Raw genomic sequence first — 13,211 nt, 5'->3', positions numbered from 1 at the left:
AGTAACCATGATTTGAAATGATAGAGGAGAGCATTATGCTTTAAAGATTTTTTTTAAATGATAAGATGATAAGAAAACTTGAAAGATTTTGTAAATTATTATACACATTAAATCAACTGGATTGTCTATAAATGGATTGGATAGATAAAACTACAAATATGATTATGGATTATTGCGGATGGTTTTAACCCATAGTTGTGCGTCTATAAGTTTAAATGCACGAATACTATAAAATCTTTAATAGTTATAATGATATGATGGCATTATTCATTTTTTGCTCAATATTTTTTTTACATGCTCCCCTGACACTGTTTATCTCTTATCGGCTAAACCTGCCACATTCCCAATTCTTCTCCATTCTCACTGCCATATCAGTGCAAATTACCCATAATTCCCTGTGAGAGATGCCTCTGTACATTGGGGCATGTGCACACGAGGAATGTGACCTCCTCCCCGTTTAGTGTCACTCAAAAGCTCTTGCCTTTGAAGAACTTTTAAAACCATTTAGAATCATTTAAGACCTCATTCTGCCTGCACACATCTGAACCTGAAAGGTTGAATGTTTTCTCCCCAGTGTTGCTGTTTTGGATTCAAGTTGCTGTTATACAGATTCCTTCTGAAACGAGCTGTTTAACCAAGTCCCCTTGGTGTCAACTATAACAGAGTTCTTTAAAGTGCCATAAAACAGAGGACTTTCACATGCAGGGTCACAAGAAACAGTATGCCTACAATAAAACACAGCATGCTGTTGCTGTAGGGTCAGTATTTAAAAATACACTCTCTTTTATGAGCGTTAAACCTCAATATTTCAATAATCCTTCAGAATGTCTCAGATTTCTATCACAGCAGACAGCTCTGAAATGCTAACCTCATGTCTATGTTGTAGACCACCAAAAAACTGTCTTCACAAGAAGATTTAAAGCTGTACTGTATGTCATCACTGAATATGCACTAACACAGTCCCAATTATTGTCAATATTTATTATCATGTTAATCTATCATGATTCATTTTACAGCAGTAGCTGTTCTAAAATGTAATAATTTTAAATTAAATTAAAAATGAGATTTACAAAACAAGACAGAAGGGTCAGAGGGTATATACTACCAGTCAAAAGTTATAAGTTATAAACGGTAAGATGTTTTTATGTTTTTTAAAGGAGTCTCTTCTGCTCAGCAAGTCATTTTTTTAAATCCAAAATACAGCAAAAACTATCAAATTCGGAAATATCTGTATTATTTAAAACAACTGTTTTCTATTTGAATATATATAAAAAAATTAATTAATCTATTATAATAAATTTCAGGTGCTTTTGTATTAATTATATTTTTTAAGAATTTAATAAGAGAATAATTAATTCTGCTTCTTATTATGCTAACTGATTGTGCATGTCCCTAATACTTGTTAGAAAAGAACAAGGACAAGCCAAGAAGCTTTATTTTGTGCAATCTGTAATCTGTTTAAATTATTCTCTGTAGTTGCAGCCCAAATGATGGAACAATAGTCCAGATGACACAAAACTACTGATTCCACCAAAGTTTTCCATATGCGAATCGGTATGTATTTCCTGCAATAGCGAACTACAACCTAACTCGTGCACATTTTATTCAATATTAGTTTTATCTTAATCGTTCCAGATCAAGCTGGTGTCCACAATCACGCTGAGCAATTTGGCCTCAGCCACTTGTTCAATGATCAAACCACCAAATGACAAGTTCAGAGCAAGGGAATCTTTTAAAAGATGATTAGTTTTAGTTAATTGTTTAATACATTATTAAGTCTGGTAGAGTCATAATCAGACACAAAAAGTGTCAAGTCATTTGCATATAGGGCAATTGTGGCACACCCCAAAACAAAAGACAGATCATTAATCAAAATAGAAAATAACAGTGGTCCGAGGCAGCTCCCTTGAGGCACCCCACTACACAGAACCTTTTTTCTTGGAATAACTACCATTAAACAGTACATTAAACTCCCTATTAGTAAGATAGCTATAAATCCATTGGATTGCACACTTTTCAAATCCATAACAACTTAATTTTTCAATAATAGATCGTAATCAATTAAATCAAATGCTGCACTCAGATCTAACATTACAGTACCAACTAACTTTCTATCGTCAATTTCATGCAACTAATCATCCGTCATCTGAAATAAGGCTGTCATTGTAGAGTGTCCTTTCTTATAAGCAAGTTGATAAAGTGAATTTAACCCATTTTTAGAGAAATACAAATTAATTTGATCATAGACTATTTTCTCCGTAATCTTACTCAAAATTGGCAGGATATTTATAGGTCTGCAATTTTCCCAGAGAAATGTTCCCTTTTGTTTTTAGGAAGAGGCACAATTTTAGCTTTTTCCAGTTAGCAGGAAAAACAAATTTTTCTAAACTTAAATTAATAATATAACATATAGGCATAGTAATCACATCAGCAACCATCTTTAATAGCTTGACATCCAGTTCATCAACACCAGAAGGTTTATCTTTCATTAACTTTAATATGTTTTCTACTATAGTAAGACTTACTCTGTCAAATTTAAATGTACATGATTTATTAAGCATGACTGAATCTTTACTTGTCTTAAAAGATAAATCAGGGTATTCCTGTGAAATCCTATCTTTTTGTAAATTCTGGACTTTCTTTGTAAAGTAATGTCTTACCTAATGACCCCAAACTTTTGAATGGTATTGTGTATAATGTTACAAAATCTATTTCAGATGAATGAAAATCTTTGGATCTTTTTATTCATCAAAGAATCCTAAACACATGTACCGTTTTAAATATTGATAAAAATAATTAATACTAAAATGTTTTTTGAACAGCAAATCAGCATATTAAAATGATTTCCGGAGGATCCTGTGACAATGAAAACTGGAGTAATGATGCTGGAAATTTTGCTTATACTCTAAAATATATTCAAATAGAAAACAGTTATTTTAAATGCCAAAAACATTTCAAAATTTTACTGCTTTTGCTTGGTGAGCAGAAGAGACTTCTTTAAAAAAACATTAAAAACCCTACTGTTCAAAAACAGATCAAATCTGTAGCAAAATTATATCACATATGATATTTGTCAATAACATCATCTTATTTCATATAGATGAGAAACATACAGTAGCAGAAGTGTCTTTGCAGTGGATCTAAAATAGAAATTAGACGTCTGTCACCTAAAGGTGCATCCCAGCAGAAAGTATAAGTATAACCAGTATTGATTACAAGCAATCAATGTTTTACATTCATGCAAAATGTCAAAATTAAAGCAGATTAATTATCATTACACAACAACTCATTCTCAACTGAAGTATCTTGACAGCACCGTGGTGACTCCAAAATTAAAGCCAAACACAACCTCAAGGGTGACAATCAAAACTGGACAGAGCTCCATCTTTATTCTCACAGGAGGTTGGGTTTATAAAGTTTGCAGACAGTTACTCAGTCGCGAACAGTCTGGGCAGCTAGCGTCATGATCCACGTCCTCTAGACTGCTCTGCTCGTGAGCCAATAATTCCTCTACAGCCTCATAATGGGCTGACAAGTCAATCACACTCAGACTCTTCAGCTTTACACCGTTCGCCCTAATGACACCCTCCTGGAGAGCTGTCACCGGGCACGACTGCCTCATCCCACTCCTTCAGACAGAGCACCGCCAACAGATTATTGAGAATATGGTGACGACTGTAGGGAAAGTTACTCTTTCGCTCTTAGCAGGAGGCCAGAGTTCTGAGCTGATCACTTGCTCAATGTCGAGACAATACTTAAAAACATATTCTGATACCATGAAAATGATAAAAACATCATCAGATTGGCATTAAAAGATATCTAGCTAAAATACCTATTGACAGATTTGTACATATACATAGACTTACAACAGAAATAGATCAATGATGCCGCATAATGACCTTTATAAGACAAGGCCAGTGCTGAGGCAGTGGTCTGGAAAGACCAAAAGGCCAGTGAACTTTGATTTGCTCTTTTAATGTTGTTATTCAGCTGTTTCCTGCTGCGTGGGATCATTACAGAGAGAATTGTGGGTAATGAGTAAGTGTAGGGTGAAATGATGCAGAATGAACTGAAGGCCACTGCGACATTACTAAAGGACAATTTATATATATTAACTTTTTATACTTCCATGTTCTTTAGTGTGTGTGTGTGTGCACCTGGACATAAACAAATAAAAAATATCTAAATAAAATAAAATAAAAATAAAATCACTAAATATCGTAATATTTTCTCATCTATTATATTATATATTTATATATTAAATAAATATCTTAATTTTTTTTTTTATCTATTTTCCATTTTGTATTAGGTAAAAAGTCAAACATTTTCAAATATATCTATATATATATAATAATAATTAGATTATAATCATTACATTATATATATATATATATACATACATTATGTGTTTGTGATAATTTAGTGATCTTGATAGTTAGGCTGTTAAAACTAATACTCATACAAAGCTAGTCTTTTTTGATAAAATTCATGATGCTCATCCATAATAAAAATCACCTCATGCTCCACAAGAAAAGACAAAAAATCCCTATTTTCGGTCCTAAGAGATTGGTGACCATTAAATGTGTTTAACATGATCCACACAGACACCACAGTGGTTCCGAGAGGCCTGTATTTGCTAACATATCGAGCATTTCCCTGTACAGCCGCTCGCTTGCCGTGCATATCGCATGCACCTCGTGTTGTTGGATGCTGTTCCCCAGCCCGGGGTAGTAAAAAGCCCTGCCTTTACATAAAAGACTACATTTTAAATAGCTTTTGTCATTAATGCTTTATTAATTGCCTGGGGAAGCTAACCCGTCACCGAGTGTGCTGGAAAAGTATGACACTTTTAGGTCAGCTTGAGTGCGCTTGCTGCGCCGCAGAGAGGCTGAAATGGAATGAAGGCAACGGGGAACAACCATTACGGTGATGAAGTGATACCTCTCTGAAATATGTGCATGCTGAACGATGTTTTATTTTAAATGTTTATGAAAATCTTAATTTCACAAAAATAACCCACACCTAAAAACAGAAGAAAATGGAAGCTCGGAAGCTACAGGATCTAAATGTTGTTGCAAATCAAAACAATGCAATCCTGTTCGTTTCTTGGGAACTGGATGATACCAATTTTAGTTAAATGATTGGACTGAAAAGAGGCAAACTGTTTATTCGATTCCTCACAGTTACAGATAGTAATGTTGCACCTATATCATCATAACAGCCAGGCACTAATCACTACTTCACCATTTAGACATTACAATGTGCAAAAACATAATATCTGATTACCTTCACATCTGCAGTATCACGCTGGCAGTGCCTCCACGAGCGGGCAATGCCGGAGAAAGTGCGGTTTGGGTGATCAAACTTGTTGCCATTGGCGTTCAGGAAGAATGTAGTGAAAGGCTCCTGCAATTGAGTAGACAAAAAACAACACTGTCACTTTTATTGACCCAAATAAGCTCAAAAACATCTTTCCAAATGTGTGAAAATACCCGTAGATGTATCACATGATTCTGACTGCTAATTAGGCGCTTGTTTAGACAAATCTACACCGTTTTGTGAAGCACTAATGCTATTCGGTGCACAAAACATCAGTTGAATAAAAAAGTAAATTCATCTACATTCATTTCTATGGTAATTGGATTCCATCTCGTGATGGAGTCCTTCTCCGCAGCTCTGGGAAATGTTCCGGTTGCACAAACATCTCAATGTAGGGACTCATCTGTCAGATTATGAAGAGTTTGTGGAAGGTTTTTTTTTTGTCCTCTCATTTTCTGTAACAGTGCCCGAGGCGGAGTTAATTATATGGCCTGTTGGCTGAGGAGCTCAGCTCCAGCTCTAATTGGCAGATTCAGGGTCATCAGTCTGAGCTGGCAGTACGAGGAGTTGACATGGAGATGCTGGATCAGCCAGAGGAAAAGATGATGGTGTCTACAGTCTCAGTCAAGCCTGGTGTGAGAGCTGCCAAGGGGAACCTTCCAAATCATCACCACCGACGCCAATTACAAAGTTTTCATTATGTGTTTTCATTTTTTTCTCGCAAGATTAATAGGCAGATTCCTCATTAAAAGAGGTCTTTTAAAATAATGAGCTTTAATGGCTTTTCAATCAAATCACATGCACAAATTGCTTTGTAAACAAACTACACTTGGTTTAGATTGCATACATCATACAATCTGACACGAAAACAAGCATGCAGATGTAATCCAAACACTCTGCATGCTCTGGCATGAAACCTTTATGCAGTGAAAAAATCTAATTATGTAACAAAACACAACAGTGCATTGTTTATCACTGTAGACTAGTAAAACAGCCATATGATGTAACAAATGTGGAAAAAACGAAAGCATCAGGAGATACTCAAACCCAATCTCCTCTCAACCTTAAGAACAACTTCATTTTCTGTGGTGATCTGTTTTTTTTTTTTGTGTGTCTACCAGTCCATTTGTCTCAGATCAGCGCTTGGAGACTCAGGGCAAGTGAGGACATTAGCAGGAGACAGTGATGGACATGTTTCCCAGTGCTCCGCGTGCTGTCTAAGAGGCATAAAGCTGTCACATACCAGCCTGTAAATCATTACGCAGAGGTTTTTGACTTCTTTTTCACATATGCCTGTTTACCAGCGTGTGAAATCCACTCACCGGCTCTCTGTAGCGGAACATCAAGCTCGTGGATTGAGATGTAGGGGTTGATTCACAGGACGCGCTAACGTGCGCTTTGACTGACGGTGATTTGATCCACTAACTGGGTTCGGGGTTATCGTATTGGACCATTTTATGCATTCACAGACTCTTGACAGCATCATTTCCAATGTACAGCCATGATACATTTTGAAGAATATTAGATTTTAGGATAGATTTTGCATGGTATAACATAAATATATAAGATATAAAAGTGACATATCATGAAATTCTGACTTTTTTAATGTTTAAGTGCTATAATCAAGTCCTGGTGCATCTATCAACCCAAATGACGTGAAAAACAACAACCCAGTAAATATTTTTGGTAATATTTTCTCTGCAAATATGTAAAAAAAACTAGCCGTTCAGATGCAATAAGACATGAAAGAGAACTTAGTTTAGTACTCACATGCCGTGTGATAGCCTTTGGATGCATGCTTTGGATGTGTGTGCTCAGAAAACCATTTATCAGAAGTTAAAACTTATTGTAATATGCATAGCTAAGGGCTTAATTTGGATAACTTTAAATGCAATTTTCTCAATATTTTGATTTTTTTGCACACTCAGATTCCAGATTTTCAAATAGTTGTATCTTGGCTAAATATTGTCCTACCCTAACAACCATACATCAATGGAAAGCTTATGTCCACAAACGTATGTATTCAGCTTTCAGGTGAAAAAAATTGACTCTTTTGACTGGTTTTGTGGTCCTTGGTCACATATTGAGACTTATATTACACCTGAGACTTTTATAACATATTGTAAAAAAGGGCATAATAGGTCTCCTTTAATGTACAACAAATGTAATACAAATCTTCAAATCCAATAAAAAGGGGTATTTGCATTGTAATCATTAGAATATTCAGGGTGACATAATTACACTTCCTCTCGTTGAAAACGGACTTGCATGATATGATTAAACATTCATAGATGCCATAATACGAGCCAGAAGCAGCTCAGCTCAGTTAACTATCCAGTAAAACTAGGAACTTCCCAGATGTTGAAGATATCAAATTCCTTGCATCCATCCAATCAACGAGACTTACGATTCGGACAAGCCAGTGGAGGGTGGAGGCTGCGGTGGAATAGTGGGTTGTGTAGTGGCAGGGTGGAGTTTCCTCATCCCATGATTCATAGCGGTCGGCGTAGAATACAGCACGCTTTGGGTTCAGCGCTCCGATTGGCTGAGGAAATACACAGACAGGAAAAAAAATCAGGAAGTTTGTCCATCTTGACATGCATTTTGCTTTTTTTTTTTGCTCTGTGCAATCTATTTAAGAAATACATTTTCATTTTTCGCAATCTACTGATTCATTTTAATTGCACAAGAATGACAACAAACCATTCCACACAAACTGTTATGCTGACAGAAGCCATGTTGTTCTCATTCCGTGCGCTTTCTATACACGAACGATAACCATCCGTCACATAAAAAAGACTTATAGCGCACATTACATCCGTGGAGCTGAGAGCTTTGCGTGCATCGGTGTGTGCGTGTGTGTATTTTCATGAATGTTTGATGGAGAAGGCTGAGCAGAACTCCTTACGGAGAAACTAGATGATTTTTCTTGAGGTTTGTCTGTCACGCAGTATTACTATCCCATGTAATCTTTGTTTGAGGTCCTCTTAGCCTGGGCCTGTTGGTGCACTGAATTTAGAAATGCAGGACATATAAACAAGTACACATAACACAGTAAGCTTGAATGTTTCAGCATGGAGTCCCAGACTGAAAAGATCAAGTTCAAACGAATGATTTGTTTACAGATCGAAAACATTATTATTTCTATTAGATACTTTCCAGTCACACTTTATTTCAAGGTCCATTTCTTGCATACAAAGCATTAACTACAACTTTGCCTCAATGAGCTCCTAATTTGCTGCTTATTAATAGCTAGTAAGGTAGTTTTTGCATATGATTAGGGCTACAGAATATAGTGATGCAGAATATGGGCTTTATAAGTACTAATAAACAACTGCTAATAAGCAACTAGTTAACAGTGAAAATTGGTCCCTATACTAAATTAAATTTTTTTTGAGAGAATACTTTATTCAAGTAGTAATATTTTAATACAGAGGATTGTTTCTTGTTCGCCTGTAAAATCCATCTGTACATAAAATATCTGCCCACATGTCTTTGTTTCTATGTGTTTCTATGTGTGTACGGCAATCTGAAAGGCCACGGATAAAGACAGTGAGTAATCTAGCCTGGCTTAACCCTGTCTGACCTGATTTACACCCTGTACGTCCACACACTGCTCTCCCTTGACCATCTTCTGCTGTTAAACCACTCTAGAAAATCCTGCACAATGTCTAGAGTAAACATTCACACTGGCATTCGGAGCCCTGGAATTCGCTCTCCCTCTCGTTCACACACATACGGATGTTGATAAACCTGTCATCATACAACATAAACAATTTGTAACAGCCTCTCTTCTCTAAATCCAGTAATGGCTGAAAGTCAAACTTAGACAGTGGATGTATCCAACTACATCATAAGGGCTATTCGGACTGGAATTGCTTCTCTGGGTAACATCTGTAAAAGAACTTCTGCATGGCTCCCCAATGATAAAAACAACTTTACATCTGCTTACTGCATGTAAACACACAAAATATCAGCCCTATAGCAGTTAGCAGCAGTCCACACATACACACACACACACACACACACACACACACACACACACACACACACACACACACACACACACACACATAAATATATGCCTACTTACCTGCCTATGAGCTATTGTCACTTTTATGTACACCTACTGTACATGTACCCTTTAATGAAATAATAAAACCTGTTTGCATTGTTAAACTTTCAGATAAACATAATTTACTATTTTTAATCTATTTTTCCCCCTCATGAAGACCACAGGCTGGTCCCCACAATGTCAAAAAAAGGCAGGTTTTACTATCCTTTTGAGGATATTTGGTCCCCACAATGTAGCATTTGGTCCCCACAAGTACACACACAACACACACACACACGCGCGCGCGCACACACACACACACTTTCTAACATCTAGTGCCCTTAGAAAACAACATTTCATAATTATAAGCATTACTATTAATGACCAAAATATTTTATTTTTTCCACTGACGATATTAGCTCTTGCACCAGATCTTCTTGCAAATGAAGACTGACCCAGTAAAACATTTCTTTATATTAGCTCATGTAGGCCAGTCGAGCTTTTCAGACTCCCAATTGTTAAGAAAATAACCAGTCATCACTCAATTAAGAAACTTTTAGATTGCAACAAATTGGCCTCCTTAGCTTTTCAATCAAGAGGCGACGCAGGTACATGGGCAGTCAATATTAATATACTACGTGTTATTGATGAGGAGGACAGCGTCGACCCTAGGGGGAGATCAATACTCCCCGAGATCTCGAGTGTGTGCGTGGGAGAGCGTTTGGTTGTTTGGAGCAGTGTGGGAAATTTGTCTAGACTCAAAGCATGGCATAAATAACAGAGCAATGTCATAACAAATAACTCTAATAGTCCAGCTATATCTGGCATTTTTTGAATAGAAAGGAAACAACACTACATGGTTTAATGCAGAGTATAATGACCACAAACAAATTCGCCATTTGCTGTTTTTTCCAGTAAGATGTGAGCCTACTTGGATCACGCATTGGCAAAGTAACTTCCAACCCGTTCCTCAACCCTGATGCCTTTCATTCCCCTCCTTTTTAATGACCATCCACGCCGATGTTAGCACGGTTGGGGCGAATGAAAGAGAAGTTTATGGAGATCTGCTGAGATTTATGAGCTGATAATGACCTGCCATGTGACGTCTAGGGTTGACTGTGATTGGGTGAGCAGCCACAGGAAGTCTAGCACACTGTAAAAACCTTCTGAGTGGGACCGGTGCTGGCTGCAAGATGAGTCCATCTCATAGCAGCAAAAAGACCCACTTAACCGAGAAAATATAGTGCTTGGCATGACATGGAGTGTTTGCCCGGTTCAGCAAAGCAGCTGTGGAACAGACAGGCAACACTAATGTTTTCCAGCGCTGTGTCAAATACCAGCAAAACTGTCCATCTTTGTTTTCAGTTGTGGAGATATAGTCGTTTTAAAACTGCACTATGATGACTTCTAGAGAAGCTAACACTGAAAAAGAGTGAAAGCTATGTTAAAGGACTTTAAAAACAAAAATACAGTCTGAATCAGATTTATGTACTACTGTTGCAACAACTTATGTTGCTATTTTAACAAGTCTTAAAAGGACAAAGCTGTTACTGTGCTTTTTGGGGGAAACAAGGGGGGAGAAACATATATGCTAACTATGCTAACTGCACAAGCCATCTAGCAATTTACTATTTCCTGTTCAAAGTTCAATGACATGCTCAATGCACTTAACAGGGTGAACAAAGAACCATGTAATTGTCTTACGCAAGAGCCTTTAGGGAACTGGTCTTAAATAAAAACAGGACTTGGTGTAAATTTAAGGCTTTCCAGACTCCCGTTCCCCAAGCTATCTGGAGGAAACACCCCGCAACAGATGCTAATAGCGAGAACAGGGCAAATGATAAAAAATGTAAAAAATCTAGAGTACTGTCAAAGAAAGGAAGAAAGAAAGAAAGAAAGAAAGAAAGAAAAAAATAAAAGACAGTTCTGGATCTTGGCAAAAGACATCTTTGACAAAAATCCAAGAACAAGATTTGATTGTAAAAAAGCATATATTTTTCCCCCCGTTAAAAATGTACCAGAAGTTTTAATACTTTACACGCTTTTATTATAAAAATCCAATAATACTAATAGTAATATTATAATAAAGTAACACACACACACACACGCACACACACACACACACACACACACACACACACACACACACACACACACACACACACACAATATATAGTATATTAAAGATATAGCAATTAATTAACTCTATGGCTATGTGATATCAGAAAATGTGTTCATTTTTATTCATCAATTATAATTAGGATGCATACATCTGTGGGCACAAAGGTCGCCGATGCATATATCACATCACACATATTACTTAATGAAGAATATGAACACATCCCTTGTGACCTAATTAAATCAAACCCCCAGAGACACCTGTGCAGGGACAATATGTGTCCAATAAGATAATTAGCTGCTAATTAAAAAGCTATTTGCCCTATAGGAGACAATACGATTTAAGATGCCAAAAAAAGCTTTAAGCATCCATTTGTTCACTCAGTATAAAAGTAAAGCATTTGACTTTTGGGTTATATATAACGGCTGTCACATTTTAAATACTTTTTAAAAGAAGATGCAAAGATTTATTCTACTAATGAGCCGGAACCATATAAATGCAGGCTTTGAGTCTAAGATTACGCAGTAAGTTTAAGATAATCGCACTGGATGTGTGTCATATTGTCTTTACAAATGCAACCGTTGCCTGTGCTTTCGGAAATTAAAACAAGTACCATGAGACAATTTATAAATACGCTGTCATTATAGTTTACCCATGCTCTGATCATGTAGCTCCAGCAGTATAGGCAGCAGCTAAAATGAACTTTGTCAAAAAGACTTCTGGTATGGAATAGCAAAAAACTGCTTCTGACAGGCCTACTTAGTGGAGATCATGAAACATAATGACAGCTAACCACAGAACAACATTTAAAACGAGTCCTCCTCTACTTGGGTTACCTCATTTTGCTGCACACAAACTACAGCCTCAAGAACAATTATCATTCAGTGGGCTACTCTCTCATGTTCAAAAGATAAGCCAGTCATTTATCCATATATCGCAGCAGTACCGTCATTTGGTGCAATCTGCACTACCTCCCCTGGAGACGCTCATTCTGTATTTCATATATCAGAGAAAATTGCATTAAGGGTGTGTGTGCTGGTAGTGTGCTGTCAGGAGGAGTAGAACTTGTTTTCACTGGCCTCGTCAGCCTGCGAGAGCGCAATATGCAGCTTCGGTCTAATGCAATCAAGCTCCCACAAGTCAAAACAAAGCAGATGCGGCTCCAAAAAACACTTGCCGAGCACTGAGGTAACGGATGAGGATCGTGGCAAAGAGCAGAAAAAAAAAACAGATATGGCATGTCTGAGAGCAAATGCAGCACGGTCTTTAGCAAGCCTGCTCGGCATTGCCCATAATGCACTTCTCTGCGGTGAGCTGGTAAACTGCTGGAAGGCTGGGTATAAGAAAAAGTCTTCTCCAATGCCTTTAAATTTTTAGTTTCAACATAAAGGACTAAAACTGCAATCTAAAAAAAGATATAAATAAATAAAAAAGTAAATACATACATACATACATACATAAATTTAGAGAGATAACCTGCAATCCAGCTAAATGAAATTGTATACTTTGTAAAAATAAAAAGTATATTTATATGTTATAAATCTAATGTAAAAGTATAGCTAATATATAACGTGTATATACATAAGTGTATGTGTGTGTGTGTGTGTGTGTGTGCACATATATATATATATATAAAAATGGCAGCATAAAACAGAATTTCCATATGCAAAAATGTATACTATATTTATGTAAAAGTTATGTGAAAATTATGAATAACAA

General features: G+C 36.6%; 1 protein-coding gene across 7 annotated transcripts in view; it reads right to left on the bottom strand.

The window, feature by feature from the left end:
* LOC127972725 (neurobeachin-like) overlaps positions 1–13,211 on the bottom strand; it is a 247,688-nt gene that overhangs the window by 24,998 nt on the left and 209,479 nt on the right. For all 7 annotated transcript variants that reach the window (XM_052576455.1, XM_052576457.1, XM_052576458.1 and 4 more), the window contains 2 exons: positions 7,727–7,864; positions 5,287–5,406 (listed from right to left, as the gene is read on the bottom strand). In XM_052576455.1, the coding sequence (XP_052432415.1) occupies positions 5,287–5,406; positions 7,727–7,864 (258 nt within the window). The remainder of the gene's footprint in view (positions 1–5,286; positions 5,407–7,726; positions 7,865–13,211) is intronic.

Source organism: Carassius gibelio, chromosome B15 (assembly GCF_023724105.1).
Source record: "Carassius gibelio isolate Cgi1373 ecotype wild population from Czech Republic chromosome B15, carGib1.2-hapl.c, whole genome shotgun sequence".
Classification (NCBI taxonomy): Eukaryota; Metazoa; Chordata; class Actinopteri; order Cypriniformes; family Cyprinidae; genus Carassius; species Carassius gibelio.
The sequence above is the reverse complement of the archived record's forward strand: the minus strand, read 5'-3'. Positions and strand labels throughout refer to the sequence as shown.